Below are 19,147 nucleotides of genomic sequence, written 5' to 3' on the forward strand. Positions count from 1 at the left end.
TTTAAGGCATTTCTGATAAGTAATTATTTTTCGTTACTGCACTTTCGTTTTGCACCGAATATCAATGAAATAAAAGCACGTTGTTATTTGATAGATACATTTATATAAACATCGTCACATGAAACCAATATAGGTACTCGTAAACCATACCACTGCGATGGAAATATCGTTCTTTCAACTGATAATATAGCCACAAAAACTCGCTGAGACTGCAGGTCGAGTCTTGGTTTCAATTTCTTGATGATATATCATTGAATTAACTTTCAAAGCACGTGATAGCTCTCAGAATAGCAACAAAACTGGTTGAAACTTAAAATTTTATTGCTGATATTATGTGAACAACATTGCTTCGTCTTCATAAATAAAATTTTAATAATTTATATTGTTTACGTTAAAATGTGAAGAAATTTGTTGATAAATTGTCTATCTAGTATATTGACATTATGTCATATATGTTTTTAAAATGACGTAATATGAATGCCAGCACAATGAAAATTTATTCCAATTAGATAAAACAAATCTTCAAACTTTTTTAATTTTTAGTGAATTAGGAAGAAACTAATTACACTGATTTGGTTGTGTTCGTATATATTTTAAATAATTTGTTATATTTTTAAAGTATTATGACTTATGAATAAAAACAAATCAAAATTTTAATGACTCTGGATCTCCGTGTGACATTATTCATTTACCCTATTTATTTTGAACACAGTTTTTCACTGGTATCATCATTCGTATACGGACATGAATTTCTGTCAATATATATGACAAATTGAAATGTCAATTTGGAAAAAGCATGTACGCGTCCGCTTCCAACGGCCCACAGCGGGCATCTGAGGAGAAGGAGAATTTGACAGATATGGCGGATGTATGGAAATTTTACGAAAGTTTACGTTTACGATTGAATTTCTCTGTAGCCTTTAAGAGGAAAAATAGGAAAAGCCTGATTCGTTGTAGTCTAGTTATCTGGCTTTCGAAATCACTCGATTTTGTAGCATGAGCATCGATTTTTTTATACAAATTTTACTAAAGGCTGACACTCGTTCATCACGTTTTAGGTACAACTTTGCATGAGTGTATTTATTATATTGTAAAAGATTTCAAATTTTCAAGGGTGATTCGTTGTAAACACACTCTTTGGGATAATAATGATATTTATTATAATTTTTTTTATCAAGCGATGTGGACGCTAGCGACTAAACGGTGACTGCCTTTTTCGCTGATTTTGCACGACGCAGTCTTAAACAATGAGACTTGAATCATATCTTATCTTTTCCGAAAGAAAAGACCGAAGTTCTTTGTCTAACCCTTTGAATTGAACGCTACGCCTATCGTGTGCGGCGCGTCATCGTGAACCTTATCAGAATACACGAAGGTTGATATTGAGCTGTAGCCGCGTGCGTCAGTTGACTTCTTTGATTTGACAGCCTAAAGTTAAAGTAGGTACGTTAACTTTTTACGTTAACGTCCTGTCTGTTCCTAAATAGGTAGGTATTTAGAAACAGATCGAAGTTTTTAGTTACGTCTAATAAGTTTGAAGTTTTTTTTACTGACCTGAGCAATTTGATCGAACCGTCCAAACAGCTCATTAAGCGTCTTCACCAAGTCCGACGCGCTCAGCCGCTCACTCAGCGGCGTGAAGTTGACGATGTCCGCGTACAGGATGCTGACGTTGTTGTGTCTGGACGTGCATCTTAGCACATCTTGGTAGATAGTGTCTTAAAAGGCCACAAGAGTTCCCTTTTTGTCCTAAGAATTGGCAATGGTCTTTATGAAATAAAGTGCCATCTGACCTGTAACCCCCTGTAAAATACACTGTCCAAACCTTACCAAACCTGTCATCATTCAAAAACGAACCATTTTTAAAATTTTTGTGTATTATTTGTTCTAACCTGAGCAATCTGATCGAACCGTCCAAACAGCTCATTGAGCGTCTTCACCAAGTCCGACGCACTCAGCCGCTCACTCAGCGGCGTGAAGTTGACGATGTCCGCGTACAGGATGCTGACGTTGTTGTGTCGTTGCACGTGCATCTCGTGGAAGCGCGTCTGTTTGGACGCGTCGGCGCAGGCGTCAGCCATCTTGAGCATTATTGAGCGTTTCACCTGGAACAAGAGACATTTTTACTCAATTTTCGTGTGAAGCCACCAAAAATAAAACAGGCTACCTGCTACTAGATACTCTGAATGCTTCGGGAAATTGTGTTGTGAGTTGTGAGGAGAAGATAATATGTATTAGCTATAAAAATTTCATAAATTTTTGCTACCAAAAATATGTTGTGCTCAGGAATATAACATAGTTATCTACTAAAATTGGCGTCCGCTATCTAGTTAAGTAACCTGTTTAACCTCCTTGGCGTATGTGAGTCATATTTGGGTCAAAAGGTCAATAAAAAAAAACAATCAATCAATAAATCAATTTTCAAAGGTTTTGTATAAATTCACAAGTACTCGTTTATACCTAAATATTCAACCCGAACCTTTGTATACTTAATAAAGTTTACCAAAAATCTCAAATTAAAAACTAAACCTTTGATTGAAGTTTGCCACTCAACATTAATGGAAAGCCACTGTCCAGTTCAATCTCGTTTTAATTTATAAGACAAACTTTAAACAAATACCATAATCAAATCGTTTCATCGTCTGGACTTTTCCACTGAAATAAAACCTTAATCCGCTTGGAAAGCTCGGCTGAAGGATTACTCTCCATAGACACCGCAATACGCACGTTATGAAGCATCGACAAAGATTTGCGGTGACCACATAAGCGCCCTTATTTTTGTGACTCCACGCCAGTAACCTCATCAGCCAGATTCAACCTACATTATTTCACTACATTACACTAGCCCATGATAGATGACGTAATTAATATTTGTCATTAACACGGAAATAAAAACGTTGACACAATAGAAATGACAAGTTGCGCCTCTTGGAAGCCGCTTCTGAGTTTTCCAATTTGATATTGATGCCATTTGTATGGCTCTGTATTTTGTGAACAACGATCAGCGAGAAAGATCATCAAACTCGTATCAAAACTAGATCAAACCCTTAACAAATTGTTAAAATTAGAATCGTTTCCAATAACCCAGAATATTAATGAAATGTTCCGCCAGATTGCAGCACTAGCTCCTCTAGTAAACCATAGAGTAACTTAAACACACTGTGCCTTAAAAAGTTTTCACAGACAAATATGACAAATATGAAACGGTTTGTTAAGAAGCCTACCGGGAAACGCGAAACGAAATTTTGATTTCCTTGTTCCGCGGTAGACCCCCAGATTGTGACGGATAGTGGTAGTGGCGCCTCCTACGCGGAGTTTCGCGTATTATTCCCTATGATAATTATGCTACGTCTAATAGGTAAGTTGTCTGGAGCCCGGCTATAAAAGTTAGGCTACGCGTGATGAGACTTTTTCAAACTTCTGTTTGCTGCTGACAGTTTGATGTCGGTGGGTAATTAAAAGTAAAACCCTAGATTGTTGGCGCTTAGTTTTATCGCTATAGTCTGTTTTGTTTTAACTAGGAACTGCCCATAGGAAATAGTATGGAACTAAGTAATGGAAATTTGTTTTTTGTATAGAAAACGTTTCGCATAGTAGTATTTATAGTTAAAAATAGACTATAGTCACATAAGATTCTCTGGGCCATTCAATTCTAAGTTTGTTTAAAATTACGCGCCTGATGGGATTATGTTTACCGTGAAAAAGGTTTTACTATTATTTTCCTCCAGGCGCAATTATAAAAGAAATCTTAGTTATGAAACTACACAACGGGACTTAATCGCGTATTTAAGTTTTAAGTTGTGTAGTTTCATAATGTTAAATAATCGTGAAAGTTTAAATCTTAGTTAAATAACTAAAAATAGGTATGTATATGTAATTATTTTTGTTGATTAAAGTTACCTTTGGTAATCAGCTTGAAGCAACGGTTTTTAATTGAATACTGTTTTAAATTTGCAGGAGAATTAGGGCTAAGAATTTATTTTAATTATAGTGCCCATGTGGTTTATGTGATGTAGGAATAATTATTTATTTTTTCTGCGAACAGGTTATGTAGGTTGTCGTTCTGTTAAGGTCTAGAATAGTAATGTGGTGATTCATTTAGTTAAGCGTGACATTTCTAAATATGGCTCCTAAGATCACTTATATTCCTAGAAATTGTCGTATTAGCGAAGTACGAGTATGAATGTACAGTTTGTCAGAGGACAACTCAGAGGAGTTCGAAGACAGGCTAGATGGCAGAAATTCATGTGATTTCTGCATTCCTTGTCTTTTCACTTGCATGCTAATTGCAATCGTACCTATATGCGCTGAGATGAGAGAGTTCATCCAGTTCGTTCGAAATACTACCTAGTAAATAGGTACAGTAGAAACTTATCTGACAACTTTTTATCTCTTAATATAATACCTAATAATTATTATAACCTACGCAAAGCTCACACTAGCAGAGTAACCTCTATCTAAACTTTCACGATTATTTAACATTATGAAACTACACAACGGAACTTAATCGCGTATTTAAGTTTTAAGATTTACCTCCGACGTTTCGAGGACGGCGTTGTCCCCGTGGTCTCGGAGAAGACTGGCTTAAACTTAAATACGCGATTAAGTCCCGTTGTGTAGTTTCATAATAACCTCTATCTGTTCGTCTTTGTTTATGTTTCTGTGTATGTATTGTAAACTATATGGGATAATAAAGAGTATTGTATTGTAAATAGTACTTTGTTTAGAACTTTAGACACGTGTTTGGTATAGTAAAGGCAGCTAAAGTATTTGAACAAACTCTTTAAAAAAACAATACCTACACTCTACACTCTTTTTTTTTCAGTCGTGTAAAAATACTTAAGGGTCGGTTGCACTAAACTATCTGTCACCGTTAAAGCGTTCGTTAAATTTATTTGTATGGGAATTTTCATATTTCACTGCTGTTTGGCGTCTGTTAAATGTGGTTGGTGCAACTGGGCCTAAGTTCAATGGAAATACCTACATTATCCGCCAAGGGATGAAGGGTAGTATGAGGTTCTACTGGGAAAGAACTATATATGTATTTCTAATGGCCCTGAGCCTTGCAACGTAGTCGCGCCCGTTATTATATATTGTAACCATAATTTACTAATAAAAAAAACAATGCAAAACAGATTTGCGTGCACATGAGGATAACCTTATGCAAGGTAATCAATCAAATTACTAGAATAAACATCTGAACGCGAGGCATTGACACGAAACCTGATATACATCAGTGTGGAAAGATAAGTCGGGCCCTGGAGGGAAACTACCTTAAATCCTTAAGCTGGCTCATTTTACTTAAAGGAGACATTCCTTTATTTTTAAAAGACGGAAAGTACTCGTTATTAGATGCATTATTTTCTGTAAATGTCGCAACCAAAGTTCATGTCGCAAAATAGAACAAACTTTTTAAGGCCACAGGAACCAATTGCCTGCCAGACAAGGACTTTCTTCATGAATTGGTCAATTTTGATGTTACTCTCCTCGTCGAATATATGATCTTCTACAACGGCATGGTAGCATCAGGGCCATTGGTAACGTACTACAGCAACATTTTACGTATTTTCCGTTGTTCATTAAAATGCTACGAAATTTATCTTAATGTAAAATGTAGTACAGTTTGACGCTTCTTTTTTTCGATTGCTTTCGCTGCTCTGTAATTCTTATGTCCATTTTTTTCTTTCTATGGGTCCATTTATTGTACATACTTCTTATATTTTAATCTGTGCCTACTCTAACGCCTGCTGTCTTAGGAATTTCGCGAACCGATAAGTAATTTATTGATTTTAACAGCCGCATGACAATACTTTTGTTTCTGGATTGGCCGGGCCGCTTCTGTGCCGGGATTTTGTAAAATCTTCAAGCATATGATGCTCTGCAAATGTTTTAATTATTTTGTTCACGTTTAACTTGGAAAATTTGTACATATTTACGATTTTTCGCAGTGAATACTAGCCTGTGCATCCTTATTGCAGAACTAACTTGCTATGTTCCAAATTTGTTCGGTCCTTCGGGAAAAATATTTGACTATTATGGGAACAAATATGTAGCAATTGATAAATAAGGGATTGTTAATTATATTGTTATGAGCTGTACGTCAATTGATTTTAAATTCGCCGATTAAAAGAGGTGTAAGAGTGTCCGCTTAGTAAACTGAACAGTCCTTACGATGTGTCATTCGCCCCACTTATGGTTCGTGACTCTTCACTTCGCCGAATAACGGTGTCGTTTTCCACTTTCAAAAACTGTGACGCTTTTGTTTTCCATGAAACTGAGATCCCGAAACAAGGACAGTCTCAAGTTACAAATTATTTTGTACCGACTCAGAGAACATTTTTTTATAACCTGAATTGAAAAATGGTAGGTAATGTTTTTCGAATACATATATGTATGTACAAAGATGCACGCTTATTATAAGTTTGTACTTATGTTTTTCAATATTTTTCAAACTACATATTTTTAATTTTTCAAGCGAGGCCTAATTTAGTCCTACTCAACTTGAGCATATAGCGAAAGACTCAAAAAGCACGAGGTAAAAAAAAAATATAGTCCCATGTGGATATGTACTATAACTTTTCATTACATCAGCGAAAATAAGTAGTTCAACTTTTCATTTCCTCAATGGAGCTACATACATACAGAAGTTAATTTAGAAATACACTGTTTTGTTATTATTTTAAAATAAGGAAAGGAAACCTATCATCAAATCAATCTTTTTTCCTTGTGCAACAAACAATAACAGTTTATTATCTTCAGAAAATTAGTAATAATGTTATCATTAGGAAATATATATTTATTAGCAATGCCATTATTTTTAATTATTGCGTCGTAATCAAATAAATCAAATTTCTTAACATGTTTAGCCTTAGATGAACTAACCGATAATTTTACTAGAAAAATTATAAAAAACAATAAATACGAGTAAGTACATTATGTTGTTTGTCACGTAAACAGATAATATTCCTTTTAATTTAAAATTATTATATTAAAAACATTATTTATTACAAACACGTTTTTTCCTAAAATTTATTTATCTTATACACTTCATAGATCTTTGGTACTATAATTATATAATCTGTCTATATATCAAATGATAAACATATTACATAAATATTCTAGTTTTATTTGAAGGCCACATAATATCGCGAATACAGTAGGTGCACTGTGATATCGATATTTGTGATGTTATCTATGAAAAGGGACCTTATTGTCGATGGCGCTTACGACATTAACTATTAACGATACTCCCATATGAAAACAATGCCGCGCGACGCAGTGCGGCGTAAGTACCATCGACAATAAGGTCCCTTTTCATAGATAATGCCCCATTTTATTATCATTTATCTCCATCACCCGCGGGCACTAAACTTATATCTAAATCTTTTGATAAAACTAGTACAACTGCTGGCCTAAATCAAACAAATCGGGCTGTTAACACACAAAAGATAAGATAAGATAAGGTAATGTAACCCGGTTACTATTGTTTTCCTGTTTTGTGTGTTACGATGATCGATGCATCAAATTTTATACTGAATTCTTAGAAAATAATTGTTTGATTTCCTTAATCTTTGAAAATTGTATCATCATCATCGTTATATTTAGGAGCCCAGCTCTTGTCGATCGAGTACTATTGACTATTCACCCCGCGCGTAATTTAGGAACTAAATACATTTATTTTATAATTCACTTTGAACTTCAAAAGAATAAAATAAAGTAAACGGACAGTCTTTGGAAAAAAATATTTATTGATTACGTTCAAATCATTGTTAACCAAAAAACTTGGTGATGATGATTGATGAGGTTTGTAAATGGTCTGAATCTTTGTTGTTGGTAAAAATATAAATATAATAAACTTTAATTAAAAAAATACAATATTTACGCCATGTCATGGTTATTTCAATAGACGCCCTCAAACGTCAGTCTTAACTAATTCTTGATACTTGATACTAGAGACACCAGGTATATATTCTATAGAAGGATATACAAGGACAATAACAAACCCATGGCGCGATTCGGGAAATGAATTAGAGATTAACTAGATACGATATAGTAAAAGATATGTGACGTCCCACGGATAAAGGTATCTTATGGCGGTTGGCGCTTACGCTATTGTTAACGCCTCTCCAATATTATTGCGGCGCTATGCAACGTAAGCGCCGGCCGGCGTAAGGTATATTTTTCCGTGGAACGTCACATATCTTCACTATTTCATATCTAGTTAATCCCTAATTAATTTCCCGAATCGCGGCGCTAGCCGCCATAAGGTAAGTACCTTTTGCAGTAGAACGTCACATATCGTTACTATTTCATATCTAGTTAGTCTCTAATTCATTTTTCGAATCGAGCCGCCAGTCGGATAACCTAGCTAGCTTCCGATATTACAAGAACTTATTGTATTTAGCTACTCTGATCACTAATTACAAATCAGGTAATTTTATGATTTGTAAACTGCTAATCTGCTATAATATTCAAGGTAAATTAATAAGGAAAATACCTGCTTCACGTAAGGTATGTATACCGTTTTAACCTCTAGCTGCCCATACGTCAAACCTTGCCAAGCAAAATGAAATTTTGTTTTGTCAACACAAAGTTCTAATTAGAATGGAACAGGAGACCTTTTTATAGGTCTCTGGGCGGCTAGAGGTTAAGAGTCACTAGAACCCGTCGCCACAAACCCGCTTCCATAAACTCGATGTTACCTACGCTCTCATTAAATTAGATGAATTTTGCCATAAACCATTCAAGTCGGGTGCAAACTTACGTTGCTAAAAATTGTTATACGTGGGCCATACTAAAAGTTTCTGGATTCGGATATGTATATGAGAAGACTTATTTTTTATAAGTGGCCAGTCCAGGAATTTTCCGTATGCCCTAAGTAGTAAGTTCTACACAACAAGGGATAAATGATTATCAAAGGTTTGTTAGAATTCACAAAATTTTTGAATAACTCTGTATAATGTATAAGTATATGTCCATATCTATACTTGGTCAAGCAAATCTTTTCAGTAGAAAAAGGCGCGAAATTAAAATTTTCTATGAGACGATAATCCTTCGCGCCTACATTTTTTTAAATTTGCCGCCTTTTTCTACTGGCAAGATTTGCTTGACCAAGTATAATATGCATAACTGCATCGCATGGTACCTAAACGGTAAGGTGTTACTGGTATTAGGTACCTTTATTATTTAATCTCTATTACTTAAGTCAAGTACAGTCGTCTGAGACAATGGAATTGTGTTCATCTACTTATAGTTTGTAATCTGCACTAGATTAGATTGCGCAACAAGACAAGAGTGCGCAGCGAAACGACTACACTTGTCCTAGATGCATTATCAATATCGATTTATTCTGAATTTCAGATTAAAGCCGTATTCTATAAATGTTTCAAAGAATGTCTTATCTAGGGCAGCATACATACATAAAAATATCTAGGGGAAAAAACTATATAATATTAAGAAATAAATGAAATTTTAACAAGCTTTTATTAGGTCGACCTGTATATGTAACTATGTAATGGAATCTAAGGTAACTAATTTAACCATCTTCCAAGGCTTGTAGCGTCATGAAAATTGGCAGCTGTATGTAGTTCTGTATACAATAATATGGTACTGTTGAACTGATCTGATGATGGAGACAGGAGGTGGCCATAGGAACTCTGTGATGAAACAACACAACCTAATTGTGTTAGGGGTTTTTAGAATTGTTTCGATGAGTATTAGTTGTCTGTCGTAAGAAAAGTACAGTCAGCGATAAAAGCTTGTACCAAAAATGAAATTTTTGCCAAAAAAATGAACTTTTTTAACTTATTGTGTTCATAGCGCAATTGCATAGGTACTGTAAGTACCATAACTTTACTTAATGAACATTGATTCTTACAGCTGCAACACAAGGAGTGACAGCAGTCACAATCCATACTATATTATTAATATTATAAATGCGAAATCCATATATATATACTTATATTATAAAGACACACGTCTGTCTGTCTGTCTGTTACCTCTTCACGCTTAAACCGCTAAACGGATTTATTTTAAATTTGACATAGAGATAGTTTAAGTCCCGGGGAAGGACATAGGATAGTTTTTATGTCAGAAGTCATCCCTAAAGAGGGTGAAAAGGGGGGTGGAAATGAGAAAATTAATGAAGTGCCTGTTAGATGGTGTAAACAATTAAGCATATTATGCTCGAATTGCTATTAGATTTTATCCAGGCGCTGTACTTAATACTCTAGCTGCTGGTACTAATTCCACGCAGACGAAGTCGCGGGCAAAAGCTAGTAATCGATAAAGACAAACGACTAATAGGTAATAATTAGGCTATTATTGAGGCTTGTAGTGGGTTAATAATAATACTACCTGTCTGTACTCTGCCTTATTAAGTACCTAGGCCTAATTTGGAATTGAGACTAAGGAATTAAGAGAAATAACGAGATTTTTTCTTGAAGTACCCATCTTAAAAAAACCTACGGTATAATAAAATTCAGTCATAACTATTACAAAACTTTCGTACATACAGTCCTGCAATAATGTGTTACTCTTCGAAGACTGCAAAAATATGTGACACTGACACACTCTTATAGCTCTACCTTATACTCTCTCTTATACCTATGCACCAGACTTTTATTAAACAAGACGATGTCTCAAAATGTGCTCAGACTACTTTTAACTTCGCGTACAAAAAATAAACCTGGATTATTTTCCTCTGTAGGTACACTTTATTTTAGAAAACATGACCGATATTTAAATATTAGTCAAAATATCAAGGAATAATATATCAAAAATATCAAGAACAAGGAATTACGAAAAACAAAGCAAGTGATTACACCAATCCGTCATTTATATACTCATTATTCGCTAATCGATTACAACGAGGGAATACCAGAAAACGTGGTTTTGATCAAAACAAGGAAAACTGGAAATTTGGAAAAACAGTCTGTAACTTTTTTAATGATATTGAAAGCAAACGAGCATTCAAACCGCCTGAAGGTGAGCAATTACCGTAGCCTATGTGCACCTGTAACGTCAAGGGGTTGCAGGTGCGCTGCCGGCTTTTAAGATGGGAGCGAGCTCTTTTCTAGGTCATCGTATAGGTCCGGAAATACCACTGGCGACAGTTCATGCCACTATTTAGCTGTGCAAGACATTTCATACGTGGAGTAAATTATATGATGGTTATAAAATTATTGATAGTCGAAACTTCTAACTTTTAGCGATTACTAAGAGATTAGATAATATTTTATCTAACCTATGGGTTTACGAACAATGGAGGCACATTTGATTTGACTATTACTTAATAGATCAATAACACTCCTATCAATTGTATTTTTCTTTTGTATCTTTTTACTGAGGTGTGCCAATAAAGAGTATTCTATCTATCTATCTATCTATCTAACACTTAATCCGCAACATATCATTATCAATAACTCCTAATATACCAAATGAATGCACGTCACAAAACAAGAGCGCGGCGCGCTCATTCTTTCTTCCGTGATGCACGTCATTGCGATGTTAACACAGTCATGACGTCCGTTCACCTTATTAGGCATTTTGTAATTCACTGTTAACTGTCCATCGGTGGTCCTTATGCCTTTTGTAATAAGGTCCACGATGTACAGTTAGAAGTGTTGCTGTTTGTAGCTACTGCGTTTGTCACAATGCATCTAATTTGATTTCTTTCCCGTACACTCGTACAGTATATTATAGAGAATACTTTTTAAAATTATATTAAATATTTAAGACACATTTTTATGAATATGTATTGTAAAAAACTAGATAAGTTACCCATGTTTCACGTGGTAATAATCTTGTTGTATTGATATTTTGTGTTAATTATAAAAACGATTAACGCCTTACTTTCCATTTAAATATAATCCTTTGTCCAAATTTTGAACTTCCATTATTAAACATTATTTACGAAATCCTTTTCAAAATCATAATTAAAAATAATTAGCAGGTAATTTACTTGTAAATTATGGTAATAAGGAGTTAGTTTACTTTTACAAGCAATTTCTCAAAGCGCTCCTTCTGTTTGAACTTTAATCACTGGATCAAGTTGTTTTCTGAGTTAAAATGAGTCATTTAACTGAAAGAAAATAAAATTAACCTCATTTTTCAGGCATGACCACCGCCAAACTGTAATATTTAGTACCTACCGTTATTTACAGTAAATAATGGTATTATATTATACGTATCTGGGCCGATTATTTATTAGCTTGTTATCGATTTTTTTTCATCATTGTACATCACAGAATTCTGTTAATTTTTATCCAAATCTAACGAATATGAAAATCGGCCCATGCTCGATAAAATGTAGTGTCCGTCTACTTAAAGTTTATATCAGCTTTCGGTATGACAAAGTGTAATCGCGCCATATGTGGCTTCCAATCAGAGAAGGATCCGTAAGGGTGCATAAGGACCCTTTTCTGGTAGAAAGGTCCTAGAGCATATGAAGCATAAGGACCCTAAAGGAAAGCCACATATTTGATCAAAACTTCGTGTAGAATTGACATAAATAGACGACAGTGAAAACTTGTAAATTTAAAAGTGAAAATATCTATTATCATACCATGTTTGCGTCTTTGTAAGATGTTTTGCATCCTTTTTAGGGTATTAGGTCGCATCAATAACGGTTAGATCGTCACATGTCAGACAACCCGGTCGCAAACTTGCGAACTGTCACAAATAACATGTGCAAAGATAACTTTTACTCATACACTTAAAATTATCGTTTGTATTAGTCATACTCATGCATGTGGCTTTGTAAGCATTTAAACGGTATTATTAAAGTAATAGAGTCCGACTAAGCTAACTTTGCACCAATTTTAATAGAACAAAGTTAGGGATGTCAGTTTAAAGTACTGTATAAACGTCATATTTTGCAACACTTTATTATTGCAAATGCCAAGCAGAGTTAGCGTGGTCGGTATGAATTTTAAATTTCAATAAAAAAAAGACGCAAAGTATCTAACAAACACCGTGAAATCAATAAATATCTAATTTATGTTAATTAAGTATTATTAACACCGCGCCATAAATAATATAAGCATACTTTGTGCCATACTAATAAATAAAATTACCAAAATTTTGCCTGTCGAAATATGATTATCATTTAATTTTCTGTAATAAGAAGATGTGCGTTTATTTAAAACAAGTAAAGAAGATTACACGCTCGAAACAACGCCGCAAAAACAAGTATCGTTGAAAAACTACACGCCTTAATAGGTTTGCAAAATTACAATATTATTATTAGAACGAAAACAACGTTACCAATAACCACCCAAAAAACTAAAAAAAAATGATATTGGATGTTTTTTGTTCCCCAGTATATTGAATACTACTTAATTCTTATTTTCGGTCTTATATGACTGGAGAATCATATTACATAGTAATTAAAACCAACCAAAATTGAGGTTAAATGATAGCGAATTCTAGAAATAAACATATACCTACTTAATCAAATTACGTCATGCATGTTATAAACAGTACTTTATCGTTTCGTGAATTCTAGATAACTATTTATTTTTGCCTTATAATCTAATAAATATAAATATAAGAGATGCCACAAATAGTGGTTTTGTTCGAATACTGAACGCCGAATATCCAGCTACGCTCTCGAGGCCATAATGCCGAATATTATGCAAAATAATAATACCACTTTTATATGACAACTTCTTTGGCCTCCAGATCTCAGCTAATTTAATTTATTTTTCGTTTAACAGAGTACTAGTATGTAGTTAGAGTAAAGTAAATATAGCCTATAAAAAAATACAGTAGTATTCAATCGAAAAACTTTCTACCTTGCTATTAACTTTTCAATAAATGAAATAGTTTAAGCATTGTCAATGTACTAACTAAGGGTCTTTATACGTAAATGTATTTACAAAGTATTTCATAAGTAAATAATTGTAATATTTAGGAAATTAGCAAAAAGTGGCCAAAGATGCCAAATACGAGTAGTGTTTGTAATCTACTCAAAAAAAATCGAGTAGTTGCCAAAAATTGGTGACATCTCTAATAAATATTCCACGCGACACAATTCGCTGGTAGAATTCCAAACGACTTTACTGTTGAAGCAAACTAGTTAATGTATAATAGATTAGTATATTATATATACGTAACTTATAGGCTTCGTTGTATTATATTCACATCAAAACTTTTGATTGAAAGGAGCGTATAGCAAACTTTTGTATTTTATGTTTAGTATTGAGGTTGTGAGGAGGTATATTCTTTTACGTAAGATTTTTTTGCAGATAATTTAAAGTTGTTTTCTAAGAAAAAATATATATTGCTGTTTTTTGTGAAGCACTCGAATGTACAGTCACCATCAGATATCTCAGAGCGGCCGAGGTGCTCAAAAATACCTGAACACGCACTCTAACGCCTTGACAATAGAGGCGTGTTCAGATATTTATGAGCACCTTGGCTGCTGGGATATATCTGATGGCGACTGTACAACAATGAACAAACATATGTACGTACTCGTATTAAAGTTGTTACTTTTGAAAAGTTGCCTGAAATTTGAAAAATATGTTTATTTTTCAAACTTCAGGCTTCTTTTAAATTTCGGCTCTACATACTTACAGTCAACAATACATCATGTATGCCAGTAGGTAAATAAGAAGGTCACGAAGTTATATTTATTTAAATACTATATAAAGAAATGTGCTAAATGTCCTTGGTGAATTCATTCACCTACACAATACAATATAATTATCTACCATGGATTACCTATCGAAAGATAAATTGTCATAAAAAAGCTATTAATAAAGAAAATAACAACGTGGCTATTATCAACTAATAGACTCATTTATTTTCCATCGCAAATCAACAGGGATTAACCCTGCACTCGCCATGAAAAACAAAACAAAAGATAGAGGGCTCCCCGCCATGATTCACTCGCATCGCATGCCCGCGCGCACTCGCGTCTCACGCGCCGACTCGCGCGCACGTTGTGTGGTGATAAGTGACGTGCTAAGTGACAGTTGTGTTCGTGCAGTGTAAACACGCCTTTGTATTTGGAGCCATTGATTTTTGTGCACGATGTTTCCCAGGATACAGGGGCTGGTGAGTTATTTTATTGTGTTTCTATAAGTTTTGTTGGTGAATGATGTGGTGTTTTAATTTAATTGCAGTTATAGGCACTTCAAGTGCATTATTTAACTCTACTATGTATACGCGTGTGTTATTTATTATAACATCAGTTAGATTGTAGTTATGTCGATATTAATACATATCATATGTACATTATATAAAAAGAAACTAACAACTACATCAAACTACTCTACATGCAGTAATTTGCATGCATGTGCATTTATTTTATTTCTGTTATCTAAACGTGTGATATTCTTCATAAGAAAAAATGCATGTGTTTTTTAAATAACAGCTTTATGTTATTTAATTGTCGAATAGAGACATGTAAGTATAATTAATATCTTCTATGGAACGTGTAAATTCGGTAAGAGTGAAAATAACATTTATTGATTAAGTAACTCATTAAGTCATATAGGTACCTATGTCCTTATGCTAAGTCCAAAAGTTATACACAAATCTTTAATTTTGCTTTAATCTTGATTAAGCCCAATCCAGTTATTTTATTAGTAATCAAACCAATTCGTGGAACCCCATATATATTACGGCAACATAGCTTATGTCCAAGGATTAAGGTATAAAATAGCGCCATAGATACCTATTCAAATAACACTTCGATTTCACTACACAGTCACGTATGAGATAGAGATTTGTACCTCCGGGAATGGTAGCCGACAATATTGGAATTGCGATCAGTATAACTGGGTTAAGACGTGATTGGATCATTAGGTGTGCGAAGAAAGCTTAATTGTTCAGGATAATACGTGATCTACATGTTAGGTATATATTTATATTTCGCGCTCGTAAAAGAGTAAGTAAAACTCATGGTGAATTGGTTTTAGGGCACTTTATGAGACGTGGTCTCGTCGGAAGATCAGCGATGAAACTCATCAGCAATATACTGTCATTTCGTGGCACTTTATTCTTTCTACGTTTTTCTTTTAATTAAATTGTCTCTTTTTTGTTTATGAATACAAATATTTCTATTCTATTCTAAATATATTATGTAGCAGTCAAATCGGTCATATACACGACACTGGCATTTATTTAGGACGCAAAGCGCACGTACGGCGTAGTGGAATAATGGCATGGACGACGTGAAATCACTTATCAATGAAAGAAAAGAAAGGCGTGCAAATATGTGTTCTTTTTAATAAATGATGCAATGAACTATAACTGTGCTTCAGTTAACAAAGAAAAAAGACCACGTATAACAATGTGGTTTTTAAAAATCCACAGAAAGCAAGTTTTATATCGGAACAGTGTAGGAACAATGCCCGGGCAGGTAAAAAAAACCGGTGACGGAAACCGGTTCTGCAGTGATTATTAGATAACCGGTAAATTGAATACGAGTAAAACACGTACGACTACTATCGGCTTAGGTGTATAATGCGACTATTAGCTGTGACTTAGAAAATGATGCGTAGAAAAATGTTGGTAAATAACTAGGACTAATTGTTACCAGTTCAACTATTAGAAATACGCTATTCAAGTATCTTAGTAATATTATTGATATTATTAGTAAGTATGTCAGTGTGAACACAAAAAATCATAGACTGTTAAAATCTCGACTCTCTCAATTTCAATGTTTCTCTCTCATCTAAATGAATGTCTCAAAGACATTTCGAGCCTCAATAAATTGCAACCAATATTTGAAATAACGCGGAAATATTTCGTGAAACAGGCGTCAAAATTAAAATTTGAATTTATTAAAAAAGAGAAGGAATATCTTGGTTAAGTTCTGCGATATTACTGGCAGGTTAGGTCAGTAAACAAGAGGACGATGACGTGACACCAATAATTAAGAACATGAATCACGTTAAAATCAGGATGATGGTGTTACAGTTAACAAAGATGAGACAACAAAGAATTAATGATTCACATCTTAACTTCCCGTCAACGTCTCATTATACGCCGTTGCAAATGAGTAAGGGTTTTGCAAGAACACTCATTAGATTGAACGGTTGTATTGCAAAATTGCAGTATAATGGGTATAATCACATTGAAAAACACCTACTTGATTTATAGGATAAAGTTACTGACGCACGCAGTCATATAGCGTGAGCACTTTGGCAGCAGTAGGTACACGTTCTTAGCTTAATTTGATTCATAAATTATAATCATTAATACATCATCTGGTTAACAACACCGGTCTATAATTACTCGTTTATTTCTTAATCGTTAATCCATTGTTTATTAATTCGTTACATTAAGGTAAGATTCCTGTGTTGAGTGTTGAAACTACTGCATTTTTACTAATTTAATACTTTTAAGTAGATACGTGAGTTTAAGTCAGAAATTGCTTAAAATTTAACTTAATGAATGAACAATGTCAATGTCAGTGAGAAATCTCACGAAATGATTAAAACGTATAATGTACATAGTCATATTATCAAACCCATAATATTTAACTATGGTTGCCTTTATGTTCATTCGAACTAAAGTGACACAACTGAACACAACTCTATATGAACATTTACACCATTTTAGAACGTAATCTTATATAAATAAGCAATATAATCGTGTGTAAATCCTAATAGATTTTAGTCTGACTCTCAGTCATGGATTTTTGCCAAGGTAAACTACGCTGATAACTATTAGAGTATCGATTTTAAATGCGACCATTAAGTGCAGTGTTAGTTCACTACGCTTGCCGAAGCAACTACTTCATTATAAATAGGAAAACCAGTACTCTGTACTAATAGCAATATTTGTAGCTCACCACTTACACATGAAATGTTTTTATTAAGGTTAATAATTATACAAACCTGGCGGCCTATCCAAGATGACAATCGTACTTCGACAAACACCAAACGAAAATAAAAAAATGTATCGGAATTTATTCGGGATGACAGACGTTACGAAAAGTCACGTCACCTGATTATTTCCATACAACTATTTGCAGTCATTTCGTCTAGGCGGGAGCCAGGAGTGACATACAGCCGTATTCGAATTCGTTTCTTCAAACAAAAACGTCAATTTTGACACTTGTTTGACACTGACATATCCAATCCATATCGTTTCAATATCCAGTATTTGACGTATCTCATTGTTCGAATACGGCTGATAGCATCTAAAGGTCCAATTATACTGGACACTACCTTAAAATGTTTTGTGAGTATTAAGAAGGTTACCAGTACGTGACTGTCAACACGTTTACAGTCTCAAAACAAGGTTTCCTACATAGGACCTGTGAATGGCCTGACGTCAGTTTGGTTTGGAAGCGACCCAATATTTATTGTTTAATATCATTCGTTCAATACTCTTCTGTTTGTTGTCTCTAAACATGGTTGCCGCTGAGTCATGTGATTTTAAACATTCGCAGTCCTAACTCTTTTGATGAATAAATTATATACATACACACATACCTACAACGTCTGTGGGATTTCCTTCCGCGAAAGCGCGGGCTGTGAAATGTACTACGAAGGTTTTCTCAAGAAACTACAGTATGACGTTCTTCGAAGATAGAACAAGTTTTTCAGACACAACACGTCCTTATCAAGCGTCTATTATTAGAAGCAGTGGGAGAATTTAGCGATTACACGTGGGAAAAGTGTGAACTTTCTTGAGCAAACGTTTTTATACTATTTATTTGACAGATGTTATTTAAATATAAGATATCTTATGTACAACATACAATACCAAGTCGATGTGACCACTATTAATCACACGGTAGACTCCTAGCTTCCACCGAGGAGTCCAGATACCCTGACACTGACTTGAATTGCACAGAAAACGACAAAATACCGTCATTAACCGTTTAATCTAACTGGCAATCTTTATTGACAGTATTCAAGTTATTTCAAAGCAAATTGAGATCATAAGCATTGATCCTTAATGCTGATTACTATCTAATTTCATTATTAACTGCTGAGCTGAGAAGAAACAGATGTTGAGTTTTCCTTATGCTTCTTTCATTATTTTCGTTTCTGAGCGCATGCGAAATTATGATATTGATATTTAATTTACAAATACATATTTACTTTAATCAAAGCCTTTTCTTAGCTAATACTACCAATTTTCCTGAGCTTTTTATACCCGGCAACCCGAAAATGTATAA

General features: G+C 34.2%; 2 protein-coding genes across 2 annotated transcripts in view; one reads left to right on the forward strand and one right to left on the reverse strand.

Moving 5' to 3' along the window:
• Window positions 1-19,147, reverse strand: part of LOC134669100 (adenylate cyclase type 2-like) — a 128,380-nt gene that overhangs the window by 49,994 nt on the left and 59,239 nt on the right. Inside the window, exon 2 of the mRNA XM_063526635.1 lies at window positions 1,893-2,105. Coding sequence (XP_063382705.1) covers window positions 1,893-2,105 — 213 coding nt within the window. The remainder of the gene's footprint in view (window positions 1-1,892; window positions 2,106-19,147) is intronic.
• The window catches only part of LOC134669092 (probable E3 ubiquitin-protein ligase sinah), a 53,543-nt gene continuing 49,288 nt past the window's right edge, over window positions 14,893-19,147 (forward strand). Inside the window, exon 1 of the mRNA XM_063526622.1 lies at window positions 14,893-15,063. Within this exon, the coding sequence (XP_063382692.1) occupies window positions 15,040-15,063 (24 nt within the window). The 5' untranslated portion in view covers window positions 14,893-15,039. The remainder of the gene's footprint in view (window positions 15,064-19,147) is intronic.

The sequence above is a fragment of the Cydia fagiglandana genome, chromosome 11, assembly GCF_963556715.1.
Source record: "Cydia fagiglandana chromosome 11, ilCydFagi1.1, whole genome shotgun sequence".
In the NCBI taxonomy this organism is placed as follows: domain Eukaryota; kingdom Metazoa; phylum Arthropoda; class Insecta; order Lepidoptera; family Tortricidae; genus Cydia; species Cydia fagiglandana.